Source organism: Theropithecus gelada, chromosome 9, assembly GCF_003255815.1.
Source record: "Theropithecus gelada isolate Dixy chromosome 9, Tgel_1.0, whole genome shotgun sequence".
Classification (NCBI taxonomy): Eukaryota; Metazoa; Chordata; class Mammalia; order Primates; family Cercopithecidae; genus Theropithecus; species Theropithecus gelada.
This window is the reverse complement of record NC_037677.1, coordinates 32,716,143-32,729,718: the sequence shown is the minus strand read 5'-3', so window position 1 is coordinate 32,729,718 and position 13,576 is coordinate 32,716,143. Positions and strand designations below refer to the sequence as shown.

Below are 13,576 nucleotides of genomic sequence, written 5' to 3'. Positions count from 1 at the left end.
AAAAAATATGAAATTAATAGAACCAATCTGGCACTTCTTGGTGTCTCTGTCCTGAAAACATGATTTTCTCTATTGTTCGCCTGGCTCTTACATTCAGCTGCTCTTTTTCCACCAGCACCCTTTCCTCTTGACACACCTTAAATTTCTCCGTTAGCTTTTTAAAAAACCAACTCTCCACTGATTTTGATTAACCCATTGGTTACTGCCCATTTTCTCCTTATGCTACTCATTTCCATAACTCTGAGGAAAAGCTCAAAAACTCCTACACCTCCTAACCACTGTGACCTTGAGTCTTCTACCACCACCCACCCCAATCCTGCTCTTTGCAGGTTATTAAAGACAGAATTCAGGGGCTTTGTTGCAATCCTTATGCTCGTTGGTATCCTGCATGGGATTTGATACCTTTGATCACCTACCCTTGAAATTCAGCTTCCCTCATGGTTTGAATGCTACCACTCTCTTCTGGTTCTCTGCCGAGCACTCAGCGCACCTCCTCAGCCTCCTCTCCTCTGATCCTTCATCTGCCCCTTACATGGCAGTCTTTCCCCAAGAGTTGGCTTGGCCCCTTTGTCTTGATAAAATACTCCTAAAAGTGATCATACCTATTCCCACAACTTTAATAACCACCCAAATATACAGAAATCATCCTCAATTGTATATGTCCAGCTCAGATTCTATCCCAAGCACTGAACTCTTATGTCAAACTACATAATATTTAAACCCAAAAGTTTACAAGTCAAACTCACTATCATCTACTCCCTTTACCCAGTTAATGGCCTCATCATTCACCCCTTTTTTTTTTTTTTTGAAACAGGGTCGTGCTGTCACCCAGGCTGGAGTGCAGTGGTGTGATCACAGCTCACTGCAGCCTCGACCTCCCATACTCAAGCCATCCTCCCACCTTAGCCTCCCGAGTCACTGGGAATACAGGTATATGCCACTTTGCCTGGCTAATTATTTTTTCATTTTTTGCAGAGATGGGGTCCAGGCTGGTGTCAAACTCCTGAGCTCAAACAATCCTCCTGTTTTGGCCTCCCAAAGTGCTGGAGTTACAGGTATGAGCCATCACTCCTGGCCATTCACTCATTCTTCAAGCAAATAGCCTCCCCTCCCCCATCTCTATCACCAGCCCCACCCACTACCATGTAATTAGCCTCTAAGTCTAGTGACGGCCACCATGACAGTTCTCCACGTGTCCCTGTGCTCTCCATGTGTCCCAAGACCACTGCCTACTATGAGACCTTATCACCTCTGATCCAAGCTTTTTCCATTGCTTCCCAAACAGATGTGCTACCATCTTTCTTCTTCTCTGCCAACCCATTCTTCATACATTGCTGCCTGTTGTCATTATAAAATACAGCTCTGAGTATGTTATTCCTATTTTTTTTTTTTTTTTTTTTTTTTTTGAGACGGAGTCTCGCTCTGTCGCCCAGGCTGGAGTGCAGTGGCCGGATCTCAGCTCACTGCAAGCTCTGCCTCCCGGGTTCACGCCATTCTCCTGCCTCAGCCTCCAGAGTAGCTGGGACTACAGGCGCCCGCCACCTCGCCCGGCTAGTTTTTGTATTTTTTAGTAGAAACGGGGTTTCACTGGGTTAGCCAGGATGGTCTCGATCTCCTGACCTCGTGATCCGCCCGTCTCGGCCTCCCAAAGTGCTGGGATTACAGGCTTGAGCCACCGCGCCCGGCCCATTGTTATTCCTATTTTACAGAAAATTTTCACGGACTCCACACTACCTACAGGATAATGTCAAGTTCTTAACTGGAGAGAAGAGAACTCAGATGTCTTCTGGAGCCCGTTGGTCTCCACATGCTCCCCAGCATTTGTTCACACTCCAGGGATAACATTCTCCTTTTTTATTCCCAAATGTGTGTGTACCATTACCCTATCCTTCCCTTGCAGCCTCCCCTCCTGGCCTCACTGCTGCATTTCTACTGGTGAGCCTCTGCCACTTAAATGTCACCTCCAGTGTGAAAGCTTCCCTGGCTTCCAGGCCCAAATGAGTCATGCTGGCCATTTTCACAATGATTCCACAGCACTGAGTCCAAGGCATGCTAAATCCTAGGTGCTCTACTATGAGAAAGAGTCAAAAGTAGGCTCTTCTTCTTAAGAGCCTGAGGCCCAGCATTACAGATGGCAAGTCCTGACCCTGACTTCCTTTTTAAAAAAACTTTCATTTTAGGTTCAAGGGTCCTTGTGCAGGTTTGCTATATGGGTAAATTGCCGTCATGGGGGTTTGGTGTATAGACTCTTTTGTCACCCAGGTAATAAGCACAGAATGTGATAGGTAGTTTTCAATCCTCTCCCTCCTCCCAGCTTCCAACCCCAAGTGTGCCTGTTTTTTGTGTGTGTGTCCATAGGTACTCAGTGTTTAGCTCCCACTTCTAAGTGAGAGCATGCAGTATTTAGTTTTCTGTTCCTGTGTTACTTCACTTAGGATTATGGCCTCCAGATCTATCCGTGTTGCTGAAAAGGACATGATCTTATTCATTTTTGTGGCTGTGTCATATTCCCTGGTGTATATGTACCACGTTTTCATTATCCCATCCACCATTGATGAGCATCTAAGTTGATTACATGTCTTTGCTATTGTGGACAGTGCTGTGATGAACACGGGCATTCATGTCTGACTCTGAATTCTAAGCGCATTTCTGCTCCTAGTATTCCATGCTGCCTCTTCTTCCAGTCCTTATTGAATTAACCTCCCCCAAAACACTCATTAGCAGCAGCATCATAATGGCTAGCACAAGTGGAGAACTTCCCATGTGACAGCAAGCAGGTCATCTATATTATCTCAAATACCTAACAATAAATCTGACCCAGGTGCTCTTATTATCCCCATTTCCATTAAGGAAACTGAAGCTGAAAGATTAACTTTCTTCCAAAGAACACTGTTAGAAAATCACAAAGTCCAGGCTCAACCCCAGATCCAGCCTATATTAGAGCTGGATTTCTTAGCTGAGGCACTATGCTGACTCACACTATTGGTGTAGCTCACTTTTTATTTTAATGTCTTGCCTGGGTGCTTAGAGGTATTTGCTTCTAATGTCTCTTCGGCCCACTGGCTGGGATTTTCCAACTATAGTTAACCCTGGAACGACACAGATTTTCTTCCGTCTCTTAAGTGGCCTGGGTCCACTTAAACACAGATTTTCTTCTGTCTCTGCCTCCGCTGAGACAGCAAGACCAGCGCCCCCTCCCTCTTCGTCTCTAGCCCACTCAATGTGAAGATGATGAGGATGAAGACTTTTATGATGATCAACTTCTGCTTAATAAGTAGTAAATATATTTTATCTTCTTTACAATTTTCTTGATAACGTTTTATTTTCTCTAGCTTACTTTGTTGTAAGAATACAGTATGTAATATATAAGACATATAAAATATCTGTTAATTGACTGTTTATGTTAATGGTAAGCCTTCTGTCCACCATAGGTATTAGTAGTTAAGTTTTGGGGGTTTAGGGGACTTGAAAGTTGTATGTAGATTTTTTACTGCACAGCAGGGGAGCGGGGGGCCAACGACCCTAATCCCAGCATTGTTCAAGAGTCAACTGTACTTCATACAGTATTATATGATTCTGACAACTTGTTTGAACTATTACATTTTATATTTTGCCTTATCTACCAGCCCAAACTCCTCCTGGCACTTAGTTTTGAGTTTATTTTCCATCTCCATGCCTCAGACCAGATCACATTTGAGGTTTCACTTCCCGCTGTCTGTTTCCTCCTGCTGTGCTTTGTTAAGCTAAGCCCAGCTGCATGCTGAAATATAGCAGTGTTCATAGAAAACCTCGTCTGTGTGTTCGTGTCCCATGTAGGTGGAAAACCTGCCTCATGATCACAAGAGGGAAAAACCAAGCCATGCTGGCTTGCTTTTGACCTAGGCATTGGTTTGGTTACACACTTTCTATGTTAAATTCCATGGGTAAATTCCATGGGTTATGCACTGTATCAGAGAAAAGAACACCATGCAGATGAGGCAGGAAGCAAGTGGTAGAGCAATACCCACCATAGTCAAAACTATGAGTAGTTTTGTCTCTGGGCCATTCAAACTTCTCTTAAAGATCCTCTTTTTTTTTGACACAGAGTCTTGCTGTGTCGCCAGGCTGGAGTGCAGTGGCGCAATCTCGGCTCACTGCAACCTCTGCCTCCTGGGTTCAAGTGATTCTCGTGCCTCAGCCTTCTGAGTAGCTGGGATTACAGGCACGCACCACCACACCCAGCTAATTTTTGTATTTTTAGTAGAGACGGGGTCTCACCATGTTGGCCAGGATGGTCTCGACCTCCTGACCTCATGATCTGCCTGCCTCTGCCTCCCAAAGTGCTGGGATTACAGATGTGAGCCACTGCGCCTGGGCCAGACCCTTCTTTTGCTTCAATATTTATTTCACTTTTATTCCCCCTTTTTTTTTTAACAGACAGGGTCTTGCTTGTTGCCTAGGCTGAAGTGCAGTGGCAAGATCTGTGCTGATTGCAACTCCTGCCTTCCACCCTCAAGTGATCCTTTCACCTCAGCCTCCCAAGCAGCTGGGACTACAGGTGTGTGCCACCATGCTTGGCTAATTTTTAAAAACTCTTTTGTATAGACAAGGTCTCACTACATTGCCCAGGCTGGTCTCAAACTCCCAGGGCTCAACTGATCCTCTTGCTTCATGCTCCCAAAGGGTTGAGTTTACAGGCGTGATCTGCCATACACAGCCTCACCTTCATTCTTAAAGAAATTTTAGGAGAGCATAGAGTTCCTGGCTGGTAGTTTCTTTTTTTTCCTTAAACTGAATATATCACTCTATTGTCTTTTAAAAAAATTTTTTTTGCTTCCAATGCTGGTTGCAAAGTCAGCATTTAGTCTCTACTTTCTAAGAAGCAATCCCCCACCTACCTACTCCTCTAGCTGACTGTAACATTTTTTCTTTATCTTTGTTATTTAATTTTTTTTTTTTTTAGAAAAGTATGTCATTCTATTTATCCTGCTTTGCTGTTTGGGTTCCTTCAGATTCTAATTTTTTTTTTTTTAATGATGACTTCCACCAGTTTTGGAAAAATTTTAGTCAGTAGCTCTTCAAAGTTTGCTTCTGTTCCATATATCTCACTTTTCCTTGTGAGACTCCAATTAAGTGTGTGTTATACATTTTCTGAGTGTCCTCTATGTGTCTTAACCTCTCATATATTTTTCATCCTTTTTTCATCCACACTTTTTTCTGAGTAGCTTCTTGACTTATCTTCCAGTTCACTATTTCTCTCTAGTCACTATTTCTCTCTTCATCTCTGTCTAATCCCCCCAAAAAACCGTCTGCTGAGGTCTTAATTTTAGCTATGGTACTTATCAGTTCTCAAATTTGTAGTTGGTTCTTCTTCATATTGCAGTGTCACTTTATATAGTATGCAGTTCCTTACTGAAAGTTCTCAGTTTGACTTTTATTTCCGTAAGTTGAGTAATCATAGTTGTTTAGCAAGTGTGCCAGGTAACTTTAGTATCTGGCATATTAGTGGATTTGTTTCTATTGTCTCTTACTCATATCACATCTCATTTTTGTTATATTGTCCCCTCATGTACATGACTATCTTTGATAGTGTGTTGGTGATACACACAGGATACAGGGAAATACTGGGTAGAAGAGGGCAGTTTCCCAGCAAAGGCCCCACTCTCAAGCCCCGAAACCCATGACCCTAAATGGGAACAGGCATTCCTGTTTCCATGCCCAAATTTTGCCTTTTGGCCTGCCACACCCCCCTATCCTGTACTCATATAAACCCCTAAACCCAGGCCTCACAAGTAGACAAGCAGATGAGCAGATAAGGAGAAGAGCAGAGGAGCAGAAGAGCAGTACAGCAGAGAAAGAGAGAAGAGAAGGAGCATCTGAACATTGAGAGGTGTGCAGCCAGGCTCAGTCAAACAAGAAATTAGCCATGGCACAGTGAACTCCAGGGGGAGGATCATCATCCCATTTCACCCCCTTTCCCGCTCCCCATCCATCCCACTGGGAGCCATTTCCATCATCCAATAAAACTCCTGCATTCACTATCCTTCAAGTCCATGTGTGACCTGATTCTTCCTGGACACCAAACAAGAAGCCGGCTACCAAGAGGACGCTGAGCTGGTTAACACTTAAGCCATCTGAGGATGGCAGAGCTAAAAGAGCACTGTAGCATGCCCACTAGGGCTTTGGAAGTTGTAGGCACCCACCCCTAGATGCTACCATGGAGCCTGGAGTCCAAAAGCACTCGCCCTGGCTCCTGCACTCCTGTCTGCATGCTCCCCTGCCCATAAGGGGTTTGAACATGCAGCAGCTGAACAGACGACACACACCCCCATTGCATGTCCTGCAAGGGAGGTCAGGGAACGCTCTTATTTCATCGGCTATTACACATGAAAAATTATAGGTAGAAATGATGTCCAGAATGCTAATATCTCTCTTTGAAGAAGATTTTAAATTGTGTTTGCTGGATGTCCAGTGCCTAGATGCAAAAGAAATACAAGATTCACTCTCATTATTTCATGGCTTCAGAGTTTGGGGATTCACTCAGGTAACTCAAACATTGAACGCAGTCTCAGTGAAGGCTGTTTTCCTTTCATTTTACCTAAGACACGAATGGCTTACCAAGACTGCCACCCTAACAAAGCTCTGGACTCAAACTTTGGTCCTCTTTGTCCTGAGAGGCTCTCAGAAGAGCTGCTAAACCTTTGTGGATCAGTAAAGGCCCTGCAGGCAAAAATGGTCCCAAAGACTAGACTCACACCTCTCTCAGATATTCACTCAGAAACTTCACACTACCTTATGAACCACTGGCTACTTTTAGAAAGATGTTTGTAAATGTCATCCAAAATTTCAAAATGGTCTTTGTCAGGAGAGTAGGTGGATGTTCTACACCTTCAGTCTTCATGATGCTTAGCCAACTTAGACTTTGAAGACTCATTTGGATGGTTAATATACAGTGACAAATAAACTTAACTTTCATTAATAACCTAATCTTGTAAAATATGAAATCATACCACTAAAATGGACTACTTGGAAAAACGTAAAACAACCTTTGAGTTTTCTTCAGTTAAATTTGAAAGAAACTAGCCAGTTGGAACTTGTGTAGGAAATGATCAGGAAGCTAAAATAGAAAGATCCAGTAATGAAGAGAATCTGGTTTGTATTTGAATGAAATGTTGATATATACAAATGAAAGATGAAAAACTTTTTGTTAGAAAATCAGGTAGCCTGGAACAAGACAAGGATGCCCTTTCTCACCACTGCTATTCAACATAGTATTGGAAGTTCTGGTCAGAGAAATCAGGCAAGAGAAAGAAATAAAGTGTATTCAAATAGAAAGAGAGGAAGTCAAATTGTCTCTGCTTGTAGATGACATGATTGTATATTTAGAAAATGCCATCGTCTCAGTCCAAAATCTTCTTAAGCTGAGAAGCAACTTCAGCAAAGTCTCAGGATACAAAATCAATGTGCAAAAATCACAAGCACTCCTATACACCAGTAATAGACAGAGAGCCAAATCATGAGTGAACTCCCATTCACAATTGCTACAAAGAGAATAAAGTACCTAGGAATACAACTTGCAAGGGATGTGAAGGACTTCTTCAAGGAGAACTATAAACCACTGCTCAAGGAAATAAGAGAGGACACAAACAAATGGAAAAACATTCCACGCTCATGGATAGGAAGAATCAATATCATGAAAATGGCCATACTGCCCAAAGTAACTTATAGATTCAATGCTATACTATACCCATCAAGCTACCATTGACTTTCTTCACAAAATTAGAAAAAAAACCTCTAAATTTCATGTGGAACCAAAAAAGAGCCTGTACAGCCAAGACAATCCTAAGCAAAAAGAACAAAGCTGGAGACATCACATTACCTGACTTCAAACTATACTATAAGTCTACAGTAACCAAAACAGCATGGTACTGATACCAAAACAGATATACAGACCAGTGGAACAGAAGAGAGGTCTCAGAAATAACACCACACATCTACAACTATCTGATCTTTGACAAACCTGACAAAAACAAGAAATAGGGAAAGGATTCCCTATTTAATAAATGGTGTTGGGAAAACTGGCAAGCCATATACAGAAAAATGAAACTGGACCCCTTCCTTACACCTTATACAAAAATTAACTCAAGACGGATTAAAGACTTAAATGTAAGACTTAAAATCATAAAAACTCTAGAAGAAAACTTAGGAAATATCATTCAGGACTTAGGCATGGGCAAAGACTTCATGACTTAAACACCAAGAGCAATGGCAACAAAAGCCAAAATTGACAAATGGGATCTAATTAAACTAAAGAGCTTCAGCATAGCAAAAGAAACTATCATCAGAGTGAACAGGCAATCTACAGAATGGGAGAAAAATTTTGTAATCTATCCATCTGACAAAGGGCTAATATCCAGAATCTACAAGGAACTTAAACAAATTCACAAGAAAAAAATTAACAACCTCATCAAAAAGTGGGCAAAGCATATGAACAGACACTTCTCAAAAGAAGACATTTATGCAGCCAACAAACGCGTGAAAAAAAAGCTCACCATCACTGGTCCTTAGAGAAATGCAAATCAAAACCACAATGAGATACCATCTCACGCCAGTTAGAATGGTGATCATTAAAAAGTCAGGAAACAACAGATGCTGGCAAGGATGTGGAGAAATAGGAACGTTTTTACACTGTTGGTGGGAGTGTAAGTTAGTTCAACCATTGTGGAAGACAGTGTGGCAATTCCTCAAGGATCTAGAACCAGAAGTACCATTTGACCCAGCAATCCCATTACTGGGTATAAACCCAAAGGATTATAAATCATTCTACTATGAATCATTCTACTATGCACACGTATGTTTACTGCAGCACTATTCACAATAGCAAAGACTTGGAACCAACCCAAATGCCCATCAATGATAGACTGGATAAAGAAAATGTGGCACATATACACCATGGAATACTATGCAGCCATAAAAAAGGATGAGTTCATGTATTTTACAGGGACATGGATGAAGCTGGAAACCATCATTCTTAGCAAACTAACACAGGAACAAAAAACCAAATACCACATATTCTCACTCATAAGTGGGAGTTGAACAATGAGAACACACGGACACAGGGAGAGGAACATCACACACCAGGGCCTGTTGGTGGGTGGGGGGCTAAGGGAGGAATAGCATTAGGAGAAATACCTTATGCAGATGACAGGTTGATGAGTGCAGCAAACCACCATAGCATGTGTATACCTATGTAACAAACCTGCAGGTTCTACACATGTGTCCCAGAACTTACATAATAATAATAATAACAAAAGAAAATCAAAAGTATAATAATAATAATAACAAAAGAAAATCAGGTAGCCAAAAAAATTAAAAACAGAAAGAAAAAAGAAACCTTCAAAATAAAACTTCATTCACTCTTATATTAAGCATAAAGCATTAGTTTCAGGTAGGAATGCCTTAAAAGTGTTGGTAGTAGTGATGGGACAGGAGGCAGGAAAATGCTTGGTAGAAGAGGTTGAGGTCCCTGATGAGTGCTCCACCCTTAAGCCTGGATCTGCCACTCAAAGTGAAAACCAATCCCTGTTTTCCCACCCAAATGTTGCCTTTTGGTTTTCCCTGCCCCCATCTGGTGCCCATAAGAACACCAAGCCCCAGACTCAGCAGACACACATACACACACACACACACACACACACACACACACACACACACAGAAGACAGAAGTGTCTGAATGTCAAGAGAAGAAGGAGCTGGACATCGGAGACTATGGTCAGAGAGGAGTTCAGCCAAGGAAGGCTAGACTCCAGGGGAAGATTATCTTCCTGCAACCCACTTCCTCCAACCCCTTTCAAGCTCCCCTTACTGCAGAGAGCCACTTCTACGTCTTAATAAAGTTCTCCACATTCACCACCCTTCAATTTGTTCATGTGACCTGATTCTTCCTGGACACCGGACAAGAACTCGGGTACCAAGAGGTCAGGGTGTAAAAGGCTGTCACCCTGACCCTCCACTGAACTGGTTAACACTTAGCTGTCCATGGACAGCAAATGCTAAAAGAGCACTGATTGTAACACATGCCTTTTGGGGCTCTGGGGGTCGCAGACACCCTCTCCAAGACGGCAGAGCTAAAAGAGCATTGTAACGTGTTTGGATGCTGCACAGGCCATGCACAGAGCCTGCTCCCACCAGAGAGGAGGGACCAGCCAGTTCCAGGGTTCGTTCACCCCGGTTCCTGCATTCGTCTGTTTGTGTGCTCCCTCCTGAATTCAGCTAAGCAGCCAAGCAAATAAGCCACCCGCTTCGCAAGTCCTGTGCAGGAGTCAAGGAAATTCTCCCATCTCAGTAGCAGAAACTTTTTTTGTTATCTGCCCAATTCATAGCCATATTCCTTCTCCCATACTCCCGTCTCCCAACTTGTTCTATCAGAACGTGGATTCGTTCAAGCAGCAAATCAAGATATCCTGGTCTCAAGAGAAGCAGAATCCTGTGAAAATCCCAGAGGCTTAATAATAATTGATCTAAAACATTTATGATAAATCTATTCCATGATACTTTCTGGATCTCTTTTGTAGTCAGTTCTGGCTAATGATATATCGGGGGCTTTTGTGGAAAATTTGCTTTCCTTATTAAAAGAAACACATACAAAACAGAAATAGTTAACACTATTCCTTCTTTGTTTTTTCAGAGGTAGACTCAGGTAGGACATTCAGATAAAAACCACTGCAGCCATTTTTTGACCATGACTTCTTCATACTCTTCATACTGTCATACAATGAAAAGTCAACATGCTAATCATGGTAGAGCAGAAACTGACTTGCTAAACAAACCCTGAAATTATCTACTTCCTGATTTGTTTTTAGGTAAAGCATAAATGTCCTTATATTTTAAGTTGCTAATAGTTTGGTTTCCTATGATTTGACGTTAAAAACACCCATAAGTAATACATTCACTAAATATGCTTATATGGCAGTGTTTTGACCCAGGTTTGACTGGAGACAATGCTTGGAATTTACGTCACTTACCATAATACAAGAGTCCTGTGGTTCAAGATCAAAGTCAGTGAAGTTCAAGAGAACACGGTGATTTCTGTCAACCCGAATAACCCAAGCACAGTCCGTGTTGCTCCTGTAAGGACTGGGGTAATTTGGAGAATGAATCTCTCCACTGGGAGCCTGGAAAATCCCACCACAACCTGGAAGTGCAGAACACAATTATTTCGTGAGAGGAATCATGGATGCATTACAATCATCCATTACCTGGTTGTACAGATCAATACCTACTTTGCTTGACTATCAATTTTGGTTAGTCTATGCTAAAAACGCTGAAGAACTTGATATCCACATTAAGTCATTTATCCCAACAGAATAAGAAGGAATGACATGGATGATACTAAGAAAAATACTTCAAACACTTTAAATACAGATGCCAAAAGTTATTTTTAAAAATAACTAAAAGGAAACACAAATGAAATCACGTTTTCACAAAGCCATGGAACACCGCTTCTTCATTGTCCTCTAAAAATATAGCATACTGGAAGAATAATATGTTTCCTTCCAAGAATTGTGATAATCTAGTAGTGCATGCATTTAAAAATAATTTAATATCTACCCTTTAAAAATTTAATATTCTGGATATAGTACAGTTACTTAGGTCTTTAAAAATTCCTTTGATGTTATCAGATACCTGTTACTGCAATGTCTTCTCTATGACCCACCATTTCTTGGATTTATGATAATATAAACCAATAATGGAAAAATTTGGCACCATTTTCTAATAAGGGAGAATGATTTAGGGGTAATCTAAACAGTGTGTGTGTGTGTGTGTGTGTGTGTGTGTGTGTGTGTGTGTGTGTGTATTTAAATTCCTACATAATTAACTTTAGGGGAGAGCTCTTATATTACCTTGGTTATGGTACTGCTGAAGAAGTGTGGCCATAAGGGAGCCTGGGATCACATATGTGCTTTTACATTTTCTAGCTGTGGAACTTCAGGCAAGTCACTGACCTTTCTAAGCTTTGGTGTCCACACTGGTGAGATGAGGATATGAAATGGACTTCCTTCATAGGGTGGTTGTAAAGACTAAAGGAGATCCTCATAAAATATTTAGAAAAGTGCCTGGTACACAGTAAGCCTTCTGCAAATGTGACTCTCTCTAGTAGTTGTATATGCTAACATCTATTAAACTATTTCATGCCATAGTTTGTTATTATAGTTTAAAAATACACAACAGGTAATTTATTTAGACTACCTAAAATCTTGGGCAGAAAGTCACCATAGAACACACAGTAATTCCTTGGGATTCACGAATTCAATGTTTGCAAGTTTGATATTTGCCAAGAATCCAAAGGTCTGTACTATGGCATGAGGTATGGAGGCTGGTTAAGAGGTACGAGCCCTTGGAGAGTGGGTCTGGCCTATCACTCTAGTTCCGCTCTCACCATGGACTTACACACTTGCATTCTTGTTTTCACATATGCGGTGACCCTTAGGAAGTTAAACTTTATCGCGTATTTTAGGGAAGTGCACATGTCAGGTCTCAGTAGGCTTCCCTTTGGGACGTCACTAACTTATCAATCAGGGCATAGCCTTCATACGTGTTCCCAAGCATTTCACGAAATTTAACAAAGGCTTAGCTTAAGTACTTTAGGAAACCTCCTTTCTTCACTCACCTCCAGGGACTGCTTGCCATGAAGCATTGAAGCCTCTCCCGTTTATAGATAAGTCAGTCTTGAATCGAATTGCTAGCTCATTTCCAGTGCTGGACACCTGCATGGGGTTCTCAGGTGATCTCTGGGTACACAATTGGGCTATTCTGGGAGAGTGGAAATCGGGGCCTCCATAGATCTAGCATGGGATGCAGGAAAAAAGACTTTAAAAAATATTTTAGGCAATTACAGGCCCTTCCCCTGGCTCATTTTAACCCCTGGCTCCTTGGGTTCTACGATGATTAGAGAGTGAAATCTCAGCCTCCCTGGGTGGGGATGCACTATAAACTCGAGCTGAGTTTTCAAAGGCACTCCCTCTGCCTTAGGAACACACAAGGTCAATCACCCATAAAATGCCTGCTTGTTTCATCAGCCAGAATTGCAGAGGAGGATGGAGTAGATTATTCCAGAATCTTCCCTATCTCCTCTTTTTGTCTTTTTCATGTCTTCATGGGATTTCCTGATTTCTCTAGCAGAAACATTACAGATCATATAGTATGAAGTCTTATTTTCTGAATTTTAGGGGGACATGAAAAAAAAGAAATGTCTGATTTTCTAACTCTTATAGGCACACATGATTAGTCTTAGCATAAAGCCATTTTCTTATGAAAGTTGAGTTCACTGAGGGCTACCAATATCCCAGTTATATTTTTAGGAATTTCCTCCTAACCTGCAAACAATGTTTTCTAAGACCACACATTGAATATAACGCTTACGCTTCTTTAGGAATGGAAATACCAGCTCTCTGGGTGTGTTTTGGAGCCTAAGGAAGGGGATGCTATGCACCCTCCCTGTGCCTGCTCCCAGCACGCCCACGCCCAGGAACCTGACAAAGTGCATGCCGCTTTTCTGCTCAGGGATTGCCCTAGACTCTGCCTTAGTCTCCAGATG

General features: G+C 41.8%; 1 protein-coding gene across 1 annotated transcript in view; it reads right to left on the bottom strand.

Moving 5' to 3' along the window:
* The window catches only part of CUBN (cubilin), a 308,780-nt gene that overhangs the window by 146,032 nt on the left and 149,172 nt on the right, over window positions 1-13,576 (bottom strand). Inside the window, exons 30-31 of the mRNA XM_025396458.1 lie at window positions 12,650-12,824; window positions 11,004-11,173 (exon numbers count right to left, since the gene is read on the bottom strand). Coding sequence (XP_025252243.1) covers window positions 11,004-11,173; window positions 12,650-12,824 — 345 coding nt within the window. The remainder of the gene's footprint in view (window positions 1-11,003; window positions 11,174-12,649; window positions 12,825-13,576) is intronic.